The sequence below is a fragment of the Balaenoptera acutorostrata genome, chromosome 1 (assembly GCF_949987535.1).
Source record: "Balaenoptera acutorostrata chromosome 1, mBalAcu1.1, whole genome shotgun sequence".
Taxonomy (NCBI): Eukaryota; Metazoa; Chordata; class Mammalia; order Artiodactyla; family Balaenopteridae; genus Balaenoptera; species Balaenoptera acutorostrata.
Window position 1 is genome coordinate 130470983 of NC_080064.1, and position 18613 is coordinate 130489595.

The 18613-nt window shown below is 42.4% G+C and overlaps 1 protein-coding gene across 1 annotated transcript in view; it reads right to left on the bottom strand.

Moving 5' to 3' along the window:
- SELP (selectin P) overlaps window positions 1–18613 on the bottom strand; it is a 45482-nt gene that overhangs the window by 16145 nt on the left and 10724 nt on the right. Inside the window, exons 2-8 of the mRNA XM_007172490.2 lie at window positions 13150–13240; window positions 11065–11451; window positions 7676–7783; window positions 7019–7204; window positions 6315–6500; window positions 3822–4007; window positions 1029–1214 (exon numbers count right to left, since the gene is read on the bottom strand). Of these exons, the coding sequence (XP_007172552.2) occupies window positions 1029–1214; window positions 3822–4007; window positions 6315–6500; window positions 7019–7204; window positions 7676–7783; window positions 11065–11451; window positions 13150–13240 (1330 nt within the window). The remainder of the gene's footprint in view (window positions 1–1028; window positions 1215–3821; window positions 4008–6314; window positions 6501–7018; window positions 7205–7675; window positions 7784–11064; window positions 11452–13149; window positions 13241–18613) is intronic.

An 18613-nucleotide genomic window follows, 5' to 3' on the forward strand; every position in this document is an offset into this window, starting at 1 on the left:
ATATATATGCATCATAAAAATACTAATCACATGGAGGAAAAAGTGGGAAAATATTGGAAGAATTCATACAAGAATGGAGAAACATAACCAGTGTCTGTTTTAGGGTTGGGTATTTGGGGGAGGTATTTAAGAGGATATTTTTGTTTCTCTATTTTCTTATTTTTCTGTAGCTTTTATAAATAAAAATTTTATTTTTTAAAAGCAGTATTTGCCATAAATATAAGTAAATAATTGGATACATTGAGTAGAAAAAGGAATGGGGAGTATAAAAAGTGTACCTCTGTGCTTCAATTCCTAAACACAGATGATTAGAACCGGTTCTATTCCATACAGTAACTGCCTTTACTTTATATCAAGTGTAATGCAGATAAATATGCTTATGCTGAAGATATACTTTTTTTCTTCTGAGAATCCTGTTGACCTTGCAGGTACAAATTAGTTTCTTCCTCTTTTCATCAGTCTTCACTTTATCCTAAGTGGATCTCTCTAGTCTTACACAGATCTCGGAGGATGTTTGCAGCATCCTCCGAGATCTGCAAGATCTGCAAAGTGTAAATTCTGCCCCTCCCATTCCACTGTTAAACCCGGGAGTTACCCCCCATTCCACCATTGTACTCCGTGGTTCCTAGGAGCAAAGTGCCAGATCAGTCTTGGAACAACCATCCTGAGGCCAGTTCTTCCCTCTGGCCTTCTTTCCAGATAGTATCATTAGCCAAGTGAGAACAGCCCACCTGGTTCATGGTAGGAGCCTTCATACCCTTGGAAAGGCCCCAGGACAGAGTTGGCACCAGACCACCACCCCACCCCCCTGCCACCGTCCTCTTGCCAGACACCCTGTCGCTTGTGGTACCTGCCTAGCCCCTGAAGGCATTTGCATTTTGGATCCCTGGGTTACCTGATGACAGTGTTTATTCATTTTCCAGTCCATTTCAAGTTTCTGTCCCCTAGACAGTTACCACCTTTAAAATACAGCTTTTTAAAATAAGCCTACAGTTTATTTCCAAGACACTGGAAAGAATTCATTTTACCTTGGCATTCTGGAAAAGAAGCATTCCAGTTCCCTGTATCCAAGCATTGCAGCACACTTGCTCCCACCAGGAGCAAGCCCTCATCACAGGTGAAGCTGCAGGTCGACTGGTACCTAAAGGCACCAAAGGGATGGGAGCAGTTCACCTGGGCCTTGTTTGAGGCTGGAAGATACTGGCACTGCAACGCTAAGGAGTGAGGAAGTGAGAAAGTAAGGGAGTGAGGAAAGTAATAAACAAGTACTCATTGATTTCCACCCCTTAACTCTTTCTAGTGCCAACAAGAGGGATTTCTGAATTGGGCACGTTTAACCTGGAGGACGAGAAAAGTGTCATATAATCCCAATGCCAAATGAAGGACTTTATGAGGAGATGTTGAGCCATTGTTAAGCATTTGGCAATATGTATTCATAGTTTTAAAAATATCGTACTTTTGGACCCAAGAATCTATGCTAAGTATGTAACAAGATGCATATCAAAAATCAGTTCAGAGAATTTTTATCATGATATTATTTGTGAGAGCAAAATATTGAAAATGAACATAAATGCCACTAGAGGCCGAAAATTAACTATCGTGGATCCATGAAAGGAATATGATATATTTCACCTTGGAAAGATATGGGAGGTGTCTCAATGTACAATGTCAAGTGAAAAAGCAGGATAAAAATTATATACACACCATGATCTCAATCATATAATGCAGATGGCCATAAATGGAGAGAGCACATGTATTCTATATATATTAAGTCTTTTCTCATCTTTAAAAGGGGAGTAATAGTTTTAACTACCTCATGGAGTTCGACTAAAATGCTCAATAAATATTATCTATTATTATTATTACTAATAGTAGTAGTAGCAGCAGCAGTAGTAGCAGTAGTAGTAATAGTCTTAAAATCGTTATAGCTTTGCATCAGATGCAGACCTTGAATGTCAGAGTGGAAAACGCTAGGAAGGCCTACCAGGGGAGTTATTGAAACCACATATCTAGATGCTTAAGAGAATAGTCAATTCTCTCTTCTGGATGATTAGACATTTACCTGACTGGAGACAAGAATGTCTCCAGTGACCCCTTAAGACCGTCTCCGTTTAAGCATGTCAAAGGGCTCTCTGTGTCTTTGTCTCTCAGACAATACATTCCCAGTACATCCCATTCCCCTCGCTAAGCCTCACCATCATGGTGTATGATGATCTATTCCTCTACTGCCTCACTTTTTTTTTCAATTTTTTAACTGTAGTAAAATACACACAGCATAAAACTTATCCATTACCACTTAACCATTTCTAAGTGTACATTCCAGTGGGATTAAGTACATTCATATTTTTGTGCAACTATCACCACCATCCATCTCCAGAACATTTAACAGTAACTACCTATTCCTCCTCTAGGCCCCAGCAACAACCATTCCACTTTCTGTCTCAGTGATTTTGACTACTCTAAGTACCTCCTATATGTGGAATCACTCAGTACTTGTCTTTTTGTGATTGGCTTACTACACTCAGCATAATGTCCTTGAGATTCATCCATGTTGTAGCATATGTCAGAATTTCCTTCCTTTTTAAGGCTGAATAATATTCCATTGTATGTATGTATATACCACGTTTTTCTTATCCATTCATCTATGATGGACACTTGGGTTGCTTCCACATTTTAACTGTTATGAATAATGCTGCTATGAACATGGGCGTATACATCTCTCTTCAAGACACTACTTTCAAACCACTGCCTCATTTTAAAATCAGGTATACTTAGACCCAGGGTTCACATAAATTGCTTGGGATCTCACATGAAATGCCAATATTTTCACTTCTGGGACATAAATTCTTTGTGGGGTACCTCTTGTAAAAAAAATAATCTTCATGACTTCCCTATGCCTCAGTTCTTCAAGAGCGAAATATTAAGCACATGAACTATTTAAAAGAGATCACTTTGTAAAATCAGATCAGAGACACATGATTTACAAGGTAATGTTATGATCATTATTTTACCTACATTTGTAAAGCTCATAGCAGTTTTTTAAAATAAATTTATTTATTTTATTTTATTTATTTTTGGCTGTGTTGGGTCTTCGTTGCTCTGCGCAGGCTTTCTCTAGTTGCAACGAGCGGGGGCTACTCTTCATTGTGGAGCATGGGCTCTAGGCGCCCAGGCTTCAGTAATTGTGGTGCACGGGCTCAGTAGTTGTGGCCTGCGGGCTCTAGAGCGCAGGCTCAGTAGTTGTGGCTCACAGACTTACTCTGTGGCATGTGGGATCTTCCCGGACCAGAAATGGAACCTGTGTCCCCTGCATTGGCAGATGGATTCTTAACCACTGTGCCACAAGCGAAGTCCCTCGTAGCATTTTTAAGCTTGCATTTACACACATTAATCCACAACCAGTAGTGAGGTGGGTAAGGGAGATAATAGTACTCTTATTTTGCAGGTGACACTGAGTTTCAGAGAGACCAAAAAGCTTGTTGCCAGGAAATGACAGAACTGGACTAAATGTCTTGTCATTACCCTTCCACTGTTCCATGCTGTTCCTCATGCATAATTCTTTCCTCCCAGCCCCTCCTTCCTTCATGCCAACTCACGACATCCATGTCAGTCCATGCCTTGCGTTTCAGAATACTGTAATGAACACATGCCTAAGACTGCCCTCACTCACCACTTCATCCCGAGTGCCCACACAAAGGGCCTGGAACACAGTAGAGTCTTAGTGAATGTTTGAATAATAAATGAATGACGGAACTCAATGCACATGCTGATGCCTTGAATAAGCTGAGAGGCATGGAAGCAACGTTCTGCTGTCACAGTACCTTGACAGACGGGGGCTGGCGCCGTCCACTGTCCCAAATCAGCACATCGAACTGTGCCAGCTCCTCTCAGTGTGAAACCCTCAGCACAACGGAAGCTACAGTTGGTGTTGTACTGAAACGCTCTCGAAGACAGGGAGCAATCCATGCTTCCATGCACAGGACTCTCCAGAGGTTCACAGGCAATGGCTAAATGGAAAAAGTGATAGTCTGATACTGGGCAGTAGAAGGGCTCAATTCTTTCTCAGAAGAGCCCCTTGAGAGATGCTCCATCTTTTCAACCCACATTGTCAGTATATGCAGAACCCTAAATCCTCCTTTTTCGAAAAGAGGTATCTGCCGGGAACACCTTGCCATGCCCCTCTTTACCTGGATCACTCACCTGCCCTTCGAGTCTCAGCGTAGACGTCACTTTCCTTAAGAAGCCTTCCCTACCCACCCCAGCTCGGGCTAGAAGCTCTTCCCGTGTGCTCCCACAGCCCCTGTTGTTGAGCTGTTCATGCATTACTGTAATTCTGCCCCTTAGACCGCAGTCTCCTTGAGGCTGGTGTCATTCGTCCAGAGTTGTATTCCCAGAGCCTGGCAGTGTTTCGAACATTGAAGGTGCTATTTAAATATTTATTGGCAATATTTGTGAAATTGGATCTGGAAGGAGGAGATATAGAACAGACTGGACTTTTAAGGAAAAAGCTGGAACAACATAGCTTATTGTTGGCACTCTAATACCGAGCCCTATAAAATGATCCTGAAAGAGCCTTGTCTCTTGAACACAGGATGTCATCCTAATCAGACTTCAATTGCCAAGTGAGTGCAGCCCAAGGTCAGTTCCTGAGCACAATTAAGCCCCGAGTGACCTCAGTTCTGATAAAGACTGGCTTCCTCCTGCTCTTCCTTGACGAAGCATTTCATCTCCAGGATACTCCTGGAGTTTTTCAGAGTATAAAGACTACCTGTACACTGCGAACTTAGACCTCTGTTTTTTACAGAATCAGGGCATTTAAGAACCAAAGACCCTCTAGTGTTTCTCGCTTACTTGGCAGATGAGAAAAGTGAGGTCCAGAAATTTTAAGTGACATTCCTAAGGTCTTATATGTAGACAGTAGTAGAGCTGGGTTTAATAATCCAGGTCTCCCGGGAATTCCCTAATCCAACATTTCATTTCCCCCCATCTTAGTCCCCATTTTTGCTTTATAAGATGAAGGTGTGAGGTAATTACACGGAATTCAGTTTTGTGGTATTAGCCAACTGCCTAGAATTGTGTCACAACCTCTTTTTCAATGCAGTGTTCCTTTGATCCTTTGTCAAAGGCTACCACTGAGGGCTATGAGGAGCAATCTCTCCCTGTGTCCTAGTAGCCACTGTTCTGACTCCATCTGAAGTATAGGAAGGACACTGACCCACAGCTTCTATACACCAATGAGGCAGGGAGGGAAAAAAGAGGCAGAAACAAAGGCTGTCTGCGAGGTACGTTATACAAGCTATTGAATTGTATACTTTTTATATACTTCATCCTCATTGAAGCTCCTTGCAATTCGTAGCTCATTTCATGGAGGAGAAAACCATGCCCCCCGGACGTTGGACAACCTGTTTCAGTGCCAGAGCCTGGAGGAGGTCATCCTGACGTTAAGAGCCCTTGATCTTTCCACTGTGTTGTGACTCCTTCCCGGTGCACTGGGGGCTGCTAATGAAAAATCCTACCCTCGAAGGCTGGCAAGGGTGCAGTCCCCCAGCCAGGGCCAGTGCAGCAGAGTGTGTCCCAGCCCCTCACTCGATGGTCAGGTTCACATTCAAATTTGCAGCTGGAGCCATTGCAAAGGCAGTGAGGGGGTGGACACAGTCCAGGGTCCCTTTGCTAGGGGCTTCCGGGAGCTGACACTGCGTAGCTGGAGAGAACAACCAAGGACAGAGAGAAAGGTACTGAGGAAGGAGAAAAACCATGCCCACAGCTAGAGAGCAATGGTGAAACCACCTCTGGAAATCCAGGTGGCACTAGGAATCTGCAAGGTTCAGGAGACCCTAGTGATGTTTGTCCAGACTTGTATGTAGTACCAGGCTTCAGGGGGACCTAAATCTCTTTAAAATAAAAGACCCCTTCAAGATTTTTCTAATGTCCTTTATTCCCTTTACTGCTATAAACCTGTCCTGGTAGGTCTTCTAGTGTCTACTTACAGATGTAGATGCTACCCTTTCCCTCTTACGTGAAATTTATGAATGAGGTCGTTCTGAAATTGCTTGAGGGCAGTGAGTTTGGGGGAAAGGAGGACTTTTAAATTTTGTTTAAAATAAGTAGTAAAATCAGCCTCTTTTTTTTTTTTCTAGAGACTGACACTCTTTTCCTATCTCAGATGAACACAATCTAGCTGAGTGGTAGGTGAAAGGAGAGTCAAGTTGTGGTGATTCAGGCCAGTTTCTCCATAAGCTAGCCAGTTTCATCTGTGCTCGCAGCAAGAACCAGGTACAGTGGACGTTATACATCCCCAACTGCCTGAAACTCACCTTTACACACTGGAGCTGGGGCTGTCCACACCCCCGAGGCTGTGCATTGCACCACCTCTGGCCCAACTAATGTAAATCCCTCTTCGCAACGGAAGCTGCAGCTGGACTGGTGCTGGAATGCTTTTGCAGAGTGGAAACAGGTCATGCTTCCTTGCTCAGGAGACCTCAGGGGTGGGCACTGGACAGCTGAAAACAACCACAGAACAATGGCATGAGACCTTAGATTATGCCTAGCACCTTGGAAGCCTGAAGATGCTGCAACAGCTGTCTACGTCTTCCCAAAGTGTCAGGCAGGTGATGAACTTTGATGGTTAAGTGGTAATTTCAATAGCTGTTTGGAAAGATCCAAGCATCCTTTTGTTGTTTACTTTTTAAAGAAGCAAGGTAAAATTATCAAATTAATAATACCCAACCCCTAAATCATTATTGTACTCTGTTCACTTTGCAATTAACAAAGGGAGAAGGACCCTTTTGTATTGCTTTTGCCTGATAATCAAGAGCTAAACTGACTACCTCACTCCACAGATACAAAATCATGAAAATTAAAATTAGTGTTACTCTGGTTGACGGGTAATAGTCCTAAGCAGAATTTCCTATCTCATGTAGATCCTCATTATTTCCCTTGTCTTTTAAATGGGGGGAGCTTGTTCTCCCCTCTGAAATTCTAGTTGTGAGTGAAGATGGAAAGAACTGGGTCTACATACCTACACACTGTGGAGGCGTATTCGTCCAGATTCCAGAAGCCAAACATTCCAGTTTGCTGGGTCCATTCAGTGTGTACCCTTCAGCGCAGTGGAAGCTGCACTCTGTGTTGAAAGGGAAGTTTCCCAGAGGGTGACTGCAGTTCATGAGCACGTGTTGAGGGAGGTCAAATTCGCTACACTCTGTGACTGTGGGGACGAAATATTGATTTCTTTCTTTGCAAGTGGAAAGACAATGTCAGGTTTGCTACAAGCTGAACTGTTTGTATAACCCACCTAAACCAACCTCCCTGGAATTCTAACACAACCTGTTCATCTTTAGCTTTGTATTGGCTGCATCTTGGGAAATAATCACTCTTTCACTGGTTTTTATTCCCAACAAGCAAAATTAGCCTGAAAGAGTTCTCTTTGTTTTACTGCCTTTTCATTTCCCTTTTACCTTTTGAGATTTGGGGAGGAAATGCTCTCTCTAAGAATAAAGTGTTTTAACCCAGAGTGTGTGTCTCTGACAATTTGAGTGAGGCAGACTGACAGATGGTAGAGAGAGGCCCTAGGACTAGCCTTTACTCACTGGAGCAACTCCAACATGATTTTCTTCCTGGCATCGCCTCTAGCACAAGACCAATAACCACAGTGCTATCAACAAAATAGGGGCCTCACCATATTCACATTCTGGTCCATAGAATCCAGGGTAACAGGAGCAGGTGTAGTTTCCGATGGTCTCAATGCACTCTCCTTGCTTGCTGCAGGACATATCCTGGCAGGAGGCTGCATGGATACAGAAGGGTCAGAATCATGGGCGTTCCCAGGAGGTGGGAAGAAAAGCTGGATTCTTATTCCAAGTCACAGACTTAGTCCCACTTGGGTAAGCTTGATCTAGCCAGACAACAGAAAAACCCCAGCATCCCCTGGAGAGCCAGCTTGTTCCCTGTGAAGGACACTGTCGGAGCCTGCTGGAGCATTCCCTGGCTTCTATTTCAGGCTGCATTTAGTGTTGCCCGAAGAGGGGTTGCCATGTGTGGACACAGAGGGACAAATGGAGCCGCCAATACATGGGTAGACCGTGAAACTCCTCTGTGTGGTACAAAATAGGGTGTGGCTTTTAACTAAGAGGGTTCATAGAGTTGTATTATTACGGAAACTCCTATGACAAATATCACAGCATGGAGGTTAGGAACCAGGGGTGGCAGGGGTCTTGCATACATAGTCAGAATCCACTCCCTAATATTATGTGACCTCAGGCAAGTTACTTCTTTGAGCCCAACCTGCCCAATGTTAGGGCCAAAGCCCTTCCTCCTTTGGTCTGTTTTAAGTCTATGCCCGACACCACATGGCGGAGGAGCAGAGGAACTGAATGAGATGTTTAAGACCTACTCATGGTCAAGGACAAATGACCTTATGGGGAGCTGTGTTACAAGTCTACATATGCCAGATTTAGATGGTACAGAGATGACTGGCCTGCCAGGCCCTCCTCACTAAGTCTATGCCACTTGGGTGACAGCACAGAGAAGGGGCAGAGTTTCTCCTGTAAGAGACTTGTTGAGGGTGTGTGCACAATGCCCTTGGTGGTCGATTAGTATTAGAATTGATACCATGAAAGCACTGAGAGTGTTTTTATTGATGAGGTCATAGCTGGGAGCAAGGTCTGTGGCTGCACTCTTTTCTGGTGGTGTTTCCTAAGCCCAGCCAACCATTGGTCCACACTGGGGTCTATCACAAGAGGAAATCCATATGTCACATAGCGGGTTGTGCTATTTGGTCTCTATAGTCCCTCTTAACCCTGAGATGCTGTAGCTCTCTAAGCCATGCAGTGTTCTACAGCAGGAAGTTCCCATGGCAGCCAGTGAGTTTGGTGAAGCTGCACTGAACCACTGGGAAGGGTTCCAGGTGAAGAGAAGATGCAGGAAGCAACAGGAGCTCCTAAATAGAAGTTTGGTCCATGTCTTCCACCCTATTCACCTTGACCCATCAGTGCCTTACAGTAATACCTGCCTGCCCTATGCTCTCGGAGCATAAAAATTTTGTCCTGACTGTAGCTTCCTCAGGATCTCAGAACTCTAGGAATGGAAAAACAGCCAATGTTCTGTATTCTATTCCATTTCAGGGTTTCCAGGCAGGTTAATAACTTATCTATTTCTTGGATCTCCAGGAAAGAACATAATGGTGATTCAATGAATCAATCGTTTTTTTTTTTTTCCTTGACACCTTGTTCCGAGGTCTAAGCAATCCTGACATTTAGGGAATTATTCCAGCTTAGTTTTCTTGTTGCAGCGTAGTGTACCTATCTATTTCTCATCTATCTCCCACAGAGAACTGATAGTTCCCTACATTCGTTACATCTTGGATGGCAAAATGGCAATCAATGCCTAGAGTATTGTATTAGCGGAGGTAGAAGCCAACTGTGTTCGGGTGAAATTGTACCAGTTAGTGACGCCTGCCGTTGTTGCAGGCTAGGGGAGTGGCCTTGTTCATTATCATTCATGCCAGTAATTTTCAATCTCTTTTCTTCCTCGCAAGCTTTGTTGAGGAAGACAATCTTGCAGATATGGAGGCTGAAGTTTGAGTGGGGAGGGGAAGAAGTGGCATATTGGAACACCTCGTGGCAGCCAAGATAATCTGATCAGGACAGTTGTAGGAAGGCATAGCCCAGGAAGGGTAGGGAGCTGACTGACAGAGCAGTAGGGTGAGATAACCCTCTCGTAACGTCCGTCCTGGCCTCTAAAGAACAGGTCATTATTTTATTTATTAAATATAAGAATAAGTTATTTGTAAAATGAGCTCTGACTACATGACAACGCGTGTATGGATATGTTTCCCCTCAGCCAGGAGGCTGTATGAGGAGAGGGAGAAAGTACAGGGAATACTCTATACTCTGTATTCTGTTCCATTATTGTTGAGGGCTTCTGAGGGGAGGTGTTTATAATCTAACAAATTTAGAACATATATAGCAGAGTGTGGGTGGCTTCTGTAAGACAATTTATTGAAGAAGAAGCTTCAGAGTATTCAGGACTCTCTTGCCCAGGGCAGTCCATACTCTCCCTAGCTACAGTGTTTGTATGCTACCCAGGGCAAGGTGGGCTCCTCTGGATGGGAAGCCACATCAGAAAGATGGAATGAGTTCTGGCACGAGGCACATGACCACAGGAAGACCAAGCTTTCACGCAGGTCTGCTTACTCTGGAATCTGGAGAGTGGAGAATCAAATATACTCACAGGATCTCACCTTCAGTTACCTATTCCCTTTCCTCACCCCTCGTCCCCTACCAAAGTCCAATGGACCTGGAGATATGTTGTTGTTGAAGGAAATCTGTAAAGCACTGTCACCCTTGGTCATGTTCTCAAATTGCCTCCTGAGAATGTTGAGCAAAGAGTGTGATCGCATATGTGGCTAAAAATACCACCTTTGGAGTAAACATGAGTTTGAAACTGGCTCCATCATCAAGGAACTCAGAATCTGGGGCAGGTTCTTGAATAGCTCTGAGCCTTTCCCTCATCAGCAAAATGAGGGCAGCAGAAGGAGCTGATTGATGAGCCTCTCATGAGGACTAAATGCAACTAATACTAAATGGACTAACGACACATGAACTAATAGTAATGCCTGGAACGTACTGATGTTCGATAGGTATTAGTTACAACTGTATCTCCTAGAGGCAAGGCCAAGTTCCCTCTCAACTTACACAGTCTCTTATTCTAGGGCACAGTGGTACAAAAAAGCTCTGGACATAAATTTTAGGAGACAAATTTCCTGAGCATCTATTTCATCAATTATACATTAGATGAAATCAATCAATACATTGATTCTCCACTCTCCAGAAGGGTGGACCGGATGATATTTAAAATTTCCTTCTGGCTTCAGAAGCCCAGTTTTCTCTAATCCTGAGCTTATATTCTTCAAGGTGCTCAATAATGCTGCTTGATTGACAGTTTACTCTTTGTTTTCATGTCCCTGACTTTGAGACTCAATGCTATTGACTCAGGGGCTATATTAACGAAGCAGGGAAGGCATTTTTTTTAATAAACAGTCAGATTTCAGTGCAGAGAAGGCCCTACCTGTATAGCACAGCGCCCGCTTTTTTTTCCCGCAGGGCTCGTCATTCCACTTGCCAGGGGCTGACGAGCTCTTGATGTAGATCTCCACGCAGTCCTGATTGTTCTTCTTGTTGTTGGGCTCGTTGTCAGCCCAGTTCTCAGCCTCCTCGGTGAGAGTCTTTCTGGTTCCCACCCAGGTCCACTGGTTGTTGATCTTTCGGATCCCAATCCAGTAGTAAGAACTGTAGTAAGGTATGGCCTCATTGAGGTAAGCAATCTCATTTTTATTCTGGATAGCTACTAAATCCGTGTAGTACTTCTGGCAGAATGCCCGGGAATAATTCCATGAATATGATTTGTTGCTGTAGTGATAGGTCCACGCTGCCACTTCTTTCTGGTTAATTAGCTCTAAGGAAAGGAAAGTGTGGGTCAGGTTAGCACCCCTAATGAGAAGGAGATTGTGAGCATAAGTACACTTCTGTGTAGTCAGATGAGTTGGACGAGAAGACAGATACCAAAAACATGACTGTTTTATGTCTAATCTGTTGTTTGAAGGAAAAAGAGTGGTTTCCATCTTTTACTTGAAAGTATACATGAAGATGGAATAAGAAAGTGTCCTCTTCTGAGGATCCTTGGTATTCAAGATCTGGAATCATAAGATACCAGAGTTGGAAGGGACCGTAGAGGTCATCTAATGTTCTCCTTTTATAAATGGAGGAGACATTAAATAATTTGCCCAAGCCCAAAGTAAATGACATGGAAAATGTCTCAGTGGCTGCCTCATATCTCCAGGTGCTACCTCTTCACATGGAAAGTAAGATGCTTTATGATCTGGCACCTACCTGCTGGTCCAGCCTCATCACCCACCATATTTACTTTTTTAGCAAAACGTTAAGTCCCACTTCCATGCCTTTGCACGTGCTCTTCCTGCTCTTCTGGCTGCCCTGCCCGCTTAGCGTGGTAACTTTCCTCCCCTACTTTCCTGACTTCTCCAGGTGGGCTTGGTATTCAGCTCCCACTGCACCCTTCTCTGTCTCCACCTCCCTTACTGCCAGGTATTGCAGCATCTGTCTATATGACATGGGTCGCATGTGCTAGATTTTGAATCCTGATGGTGGTCTCTTTTTACCTCTGGATTCTTAACACCAAGCACAGAGCCTGGCACTTAACAGGCATTCTCTCCATACTTGTTGGGTGAAACACAACAGGTATGTGGCAAAGGCTCATTGTATCTCCCGGTTTGCAATCTTACACTCATCCCACTGCTCTGGGCCGTTTCCCTTTGATAAATTACTCTACTTCCTCCATCTCTGCTTACTCACTTGTTAACATAGGGCTTAAAACAGGCCTTTTAAAGAGATGTTTGTGAACTCAAATGAAATAAAGAATGTGCCCCTTAAAGGTATAAAGGGCACTATGATGCGAGGTATTGTTATCCTAGCCGGTGGGAGCTCACCCCAGCCAGAAGAGGCCAGTTCCCATGTGAAGAGGTGTACAATGTAAGCAATCAAACCTGGAAATGGCTCTTTTTCCTGTTTATAAAGTCTCGTTCCTATTCAACCTTCTTCTCTGCTGCCCACAAGAGGGTCGTTTCCATCTGTCCCTCCCTCACAGGCACCTCTGTGGCATTTTTTTGCCTGAAGACTTTATTCTGATGTCACCAGGGCTGCATATTGGCTTGCATGGACTCTAGGCAATTTTGCCTTTGGAGTTCCCTTCCTCAATAATAAAATATTAAAAACTGTATTTTATAACTGCATTGGTATAAAGATGAACATATTAGTATTATACACTAAAACATTTTTGTTGGGCCTAGAAGGAAATGATTTTTAAAGAAATTAAAGCATTTTTGTGGGTCCCTAAAAGTAACATGGGCCTGTGTCTATTGAGTCTAATGGATAAGTTGGCCCTGGGTATATCTGTTTACGTTCTTACTGAAGCCTTTTCTACCAATAGGATGGTGTCGGGTGCATTTTTCCTCCAGGAATCTGGGCTTGAACTGTTTTCTAATACCTTACAACAACCGGCTACCATCCTTAACTTCTCCCACTTGGAGAAGTTACCCTAATCACTGAGGGCCAGGTGAAGGATTAGCATAAACTTTACCAGAGATCAGGGCACTGAAGCAAAAGAGTTGGGTGGTTCTGAAGACCACTCTCTGAAATCTCCAGTTCCAGATGGCTTTTAGGCAGCTGGCCTGTAATAAGAAAAGAAAACTTCCTTTTAGTATCCATGTGCAATCAGTGTGGCCAAAAAATTCTAGTTAATAATCATGGTATTGAGTTACAATCCTGCCTGTTTCCATTAGGGGGTGGCTCAAGCCCTCTGCTCCCTTTTTATTTCTCACTGCTCTGCTTGAGTCCTACCCCAGTTGGACACTGCACCAAGGCTCAGGACAAAATTCATTTCTTCATTCATTCAACAAATATTTATTGAGTAACTACTTTGTGCCACTAGTATTTGCTTTTCTGACATATTTTGTAATATTTATGTAAAAAAACACTGTCATTATTATTATGCAGTAATCTCCCTTTAAGAACTGGTATGCCATACCCAAGATTAATAGGAAGTCACACAGAAACTCTATGATCCACACAGTTGTCTGACCTATACTTTGATGCACAGGGCATCAACTAATTGTGCTGTGCTATGTCGTCTATCCTGTATTATTGATCTATGTTTTCTTTTCTTGCTTTATCATTTCAGCATATAGCTATAATATTATCCAATGCTTAATGTATACATGTATACATACATATATGTTTAATTTTTATTAATATATGAATAATAAACTTATTTTCCTTGGATCTATAGCAAGTATGATTTCTCATGAGCTCCCTTCTGTTGGGATTTCATCAAATCTATTACCATTTTTAAAGCGTTTTTAGACAAATAAGTTCTGTAAATGTTCATCCAACACCCTCATGTTACACATGAAAATACTGAAGGTTGAAGAGTCTAAAGTAACATTCAAAAGGACAGAAGCAGAGCCTGACTTTGAAACAAGAGGTTTTTCCACTTTACTTTTTTACTTTTGTAAACCTCCAGGCTTTCAAATCCATGCTGCGTTGTTGTCAGTGAGAGAATATGTGACATGACCAAGCCTAGCTGCCGCATTTGTACTCATCCAGAGCTACCCTAATATAACCACCAACATAAAAATTGTGCGTTTGCTTTGCAACTGAAGCTTTATTGCTCTTCCAGCCAGATTGCTACCCCAAACCCTTCCCATATAGAAATTCTCAATTGCCACAGCTGGGCTCCAGAGATGGATGATGTAGGCTGTATGGGGAGGGGGGGTGGTGGTAGTGTGTGTGTGCACGTGCACAGTGCATATACACTGTTGACTACAGCCAGACCAGACAGTGAGGTGGATACAACACAAATCAGTGCAAGTCTCCCAGATAGTGGGGTTATCTTTGTATAAGAAGCCTGGCACTTTTCCATCTAGGAATTTCTGAATATTGTCTTTAAAATAAGCAGGCATATTTTGTGTTCTTATGAACTAGGGCACTAATCAACTGGCCTCTGCAGGACCTATTATCAAACACTGGGAGTATCATAATGTTATGATTTATGGTGCTGTTTATTTGCACAGGAAGTATGGTGATAATTCCTTAGTGGAAACTTAATCCCATGGAGTTCTCTGTGGATTGTATTATATCACCAGCTATTATTAGCAGCATATTTCTATTCAGTACCCAAAGAGTACCATGCCAGGTTCTACGGCAGAAATCTTTAAACCAGAATGAGCCTGGCTTCCCAAGGGGTACACAAACAAGGAGGATTTAAGTAAATCTGTGTTCAGATTCTGAACTCCAACATGTGCACTTTCCTAAAACCAATCTGCCTACAAATGTGTCCTTCTCCCATTTTATAAAAGAAATCATACCTTTTATAGCTTGACTCTTATTTATCACTAGGCCTTGCCTCTGTATGTAAAAAACATCAGTGGGTGTGCCAAACAGAGACCATCCAAAATATTGGTTTAGATCTTGACAACTTGAATGCTTCAAATGATAGTGTAACAAATCTGTTTCAAGTCCAGTGGTTTCCATTTCTCTCTTTTCATCAGCTTTGATGAAGACCCACTTAAGTTGTCAGATTCTAGACCATTGACTAAATGTTGATAATTCATCACTATGTAATTTGGGACATGAAACTTGGAAGGAATTCAAAGAATTGAGAGGCATTGCTATAATAAGCTTCCATTTCCATTTACTTAGTCATATGAATAAAAGTCCTTAATGCTTAAAAATCCTCAAAAAACAAAATTTAGGAATAGAATTGATGCTGAACTCGTTTGATTGTATCAATAAATAATATTCATACAAGGTTACAGGAATAGGGTAAAAGCCCCTCTTCTCATGTAGAGATGCATCTTCAACAGCATTTTAAATAGGGAAGTTTAAATTACTTATCAAAATTTGTAGTATGTTTATGCTATTTTATTTAATTGTGTACTAAAAGTAATTGTCATGCTAACTCAATCAAAAAGGTGAAAAATTTAGCAGAGATTTATGGTTTCAGAAAATTGCATCTTTTGCATTTCAACTTAATTATGTTTTTATTTGTGTAAAGAAGTATGATATAGTGATCAATAAAATACTTTAACCTTAAAAATGAATTAGATTTAAATTCTGTAGAGGAAGTGAAATAGAAATAGGTATTAAAGAAGAGAAAATGAATAATATAAAATTCCCTACTATTAGAAACTAGTTTATGTTTTTTTAAGTGATAAGTGTTATCAGATCACGATGGTATTTTATTCCATTGGATAAATTCTAGGAAATGATGTTATATTTATTTACTGTAAAAGGCCAATCTTTATAATGTACTGGAAATTCCATCTTTTATTTAAAAACTTATGATGAAAAAACCTTTCTAAGTGGAGAGCTAAAATTTTAGCTCTCCACTTAGAAAGGTTCAAGAGGTTATCTAGTTTTTCAGAATTTTTTTGGAGGTACAGAAGCAAAAATATTGCTGGTGAAGAGCACAGTAGTGTAGCCTAATGAAGGAGACCTCAGTATTTGCCTTTGAAACTCTACTGCGTTTCTTCTCGGGTAGATTGGAGGAGGATCGCAGTGTTTTTAATCTAGTGGTGCTCTTCCTGTGCCCTTAGAAAGTGGTTTTCTTCCTGTAGAGAGTATTTCTAGGGGTTTCTCTGGCTTTGGGACCAGCTCAAGGAAGTGTGTTGGGACAATGACCAGATGAGGCTCCTATTCCCTGTCTCCATTTCCAACTCCTCCCACCATCCCAACAGAGCTGTTTTATGGTTTAACTTGTTTGTTTAAACTTTTCAGTATGGTTTGGTTTAAACAAAATAGAGAGAGAGAGAGACAGAGTGCTAGTTTTGAACATTTTAAGGTTTTAGAGGACTGGTAAGTGCTTCTGGTCAAGACACAATATCTAAGAAAGGAAAATGCAAGTCATTGTGTGTCCCCTGCTTTAATCTGACCATACTTTTCTGTTTTCTAAAATCAAATACCAAGAATCACCTCTCATAGAATGTTTGAGAGCTGTAGGAAACCGTAAAGATTACTCCAAATCAATTAGGCATTTCTCCAGCATTCTTCAGCAGGTCTTTTGGACCATGGATGCTCGAGATGGGACCACCATCACTGCCTATCACTGAGACTCAGCGAATTTAGATGATTTGCCGAAGCTTCCGCACCGGAATGCATGTTGGCTTAACACAGTGATTCTTATTTTCACAGAACTCGTGTACTCCTTTGAAAGTCTGATAAAAGCCATAGTCAGGATTCTTTTTTAAAAAATTGCAGACTTGCATCTTTTTAGACAATTTCAGAAGGTTCATGGACCCCAAGTTCAAATCTCTGTGTTAACTGTAAGGCAGCACCTTGACTCATTGGCAAATGACAAGGGTTTTGTGTGTGGGTGTGGAGGATGAATGATGCTTAAAAATCTTCATTCGAGTAATAATTTCCCTCTGAAACTTCCTTGGGGTGGGTAAGCCTTCTCACATCTGCCCCTGCTCTCAGTGTCATCTTTAGGACAGGGGTCTACATTGGTGAAGAGTTAAGGATTCTGTCCTGGTGTTTGTTACTAAACAAGTTACGTGTTGAAACAGCAGGAAATGCCTCTCTAGGAGGAGCAGCTGTGTGCTCTGCTAATTTTTACCTTAATGTTCTTTGGCAACCTGCTTCAAACTGGAAGTCACTGGGAAGGAGTCTGAGATGGGGTCATTAGAATAACATCCTGTGCCTGTGTAAACCTTCATGAAGGCTGCTTTGCACCGTGGTAATCTTTAATTTTACTTTTCAAATGACTAAAAGTGATTGCAGGGTGAAGAGAGAGGCAGAGACAAAGTAGAAGGAGCCAGAAGTGTTTTTCCCTCAACCTTTGCATACAAAGAGGTAGTAAATGCCAGTAGGAATCCCATGGCTGCCAGCATTCTGGGTGGCTTACAAAGTTGGCAGGAATGGTACCATAGAAAGGCGATTGGGGGAGGGGCAGAGTCAAGATGGCATACTAGGAGGATATGGAATTCGCATCTCTGCACAACTAGGGCACCTACCAGGCACCAGTGGGGGACCACGGACACCTAAGGGGACGGGAGGAACCCCCAGCAACCAGGTAGGACGTGGCACATTGCAGGGAGTGAGGAGGGAGGAGAAGTGGAGGCAGGACAGGACTGGCACCCACACACCCTCACCCAGGACCTTGCCTCCAAACTGGGCAACTCCACACTCCGGTGCTGTCTCTCCCCTTCTGCACAGGTCCTAAGCAGAGGCCCCGCCCCGTGCTTGAACGTCACCCTGCTAGGCCCTGCCACCAAGGCCTTTTCTGGCTGCATGGGTCCTGAGCCTAGGCCCCACCCACCCCTAAACCCCACCCCTGCCTAAGTTTCACCCCCACCTAAACTCTGCCCCCCATAGCCAAGGCTTTTTTTTTTTTCTTTTTTCCTCTTTTAGATTGGGGTTTTGTTTTACCTTGTTGATTCATTGTTGATTCATTTATATTTTTATTTTTTCTAATAAATCTTTTCTTTTTCTAATTTTATTTCATTCTTTATACTTTCCTATCATTCTGCTCTTTTGGGCTTGTTCCCCTCTTTTCATTTTTTTTTCTTTTTTCTGTTGTGGTTTTCTTTTACCTTGTTGCTGTTGTTTCAATTATATTTTTATTTTTCCTAATAAATTTTTTATCTTTCTAATTTTATTTTGTTTTTTATTCTTTCTTATTGTATTGCTCCTTTTTTTCTCTTTTCTTTTCTCTTTTTTTTTTGCTGCGCCACACGGCTTGTGGGATCTTGGTTCCCAGGCTGGAGGTCGGGCCCAAGCTACTGTGGTGGGAGCTCTGAGTCCAAACCACTGGACTAACAGAGAACCTCAGACCCCAGGGAATATTAATCGGACTGAGGCCTTCTGGAGGTCCTCATCTCAGCACCAAGACCCAGCTCTATCCACCTGCCTTCAAACTCCATTGCTGAACGCCTCAGGCCAAACAACCAGTAAGGCAGGAATACAGCACCACCCATCAAAAAAAAAAAAAAAAAAAAGAAAAAGAAACGACAAAAAATATGTTACAGACAAAGGAGCAAGGTAAA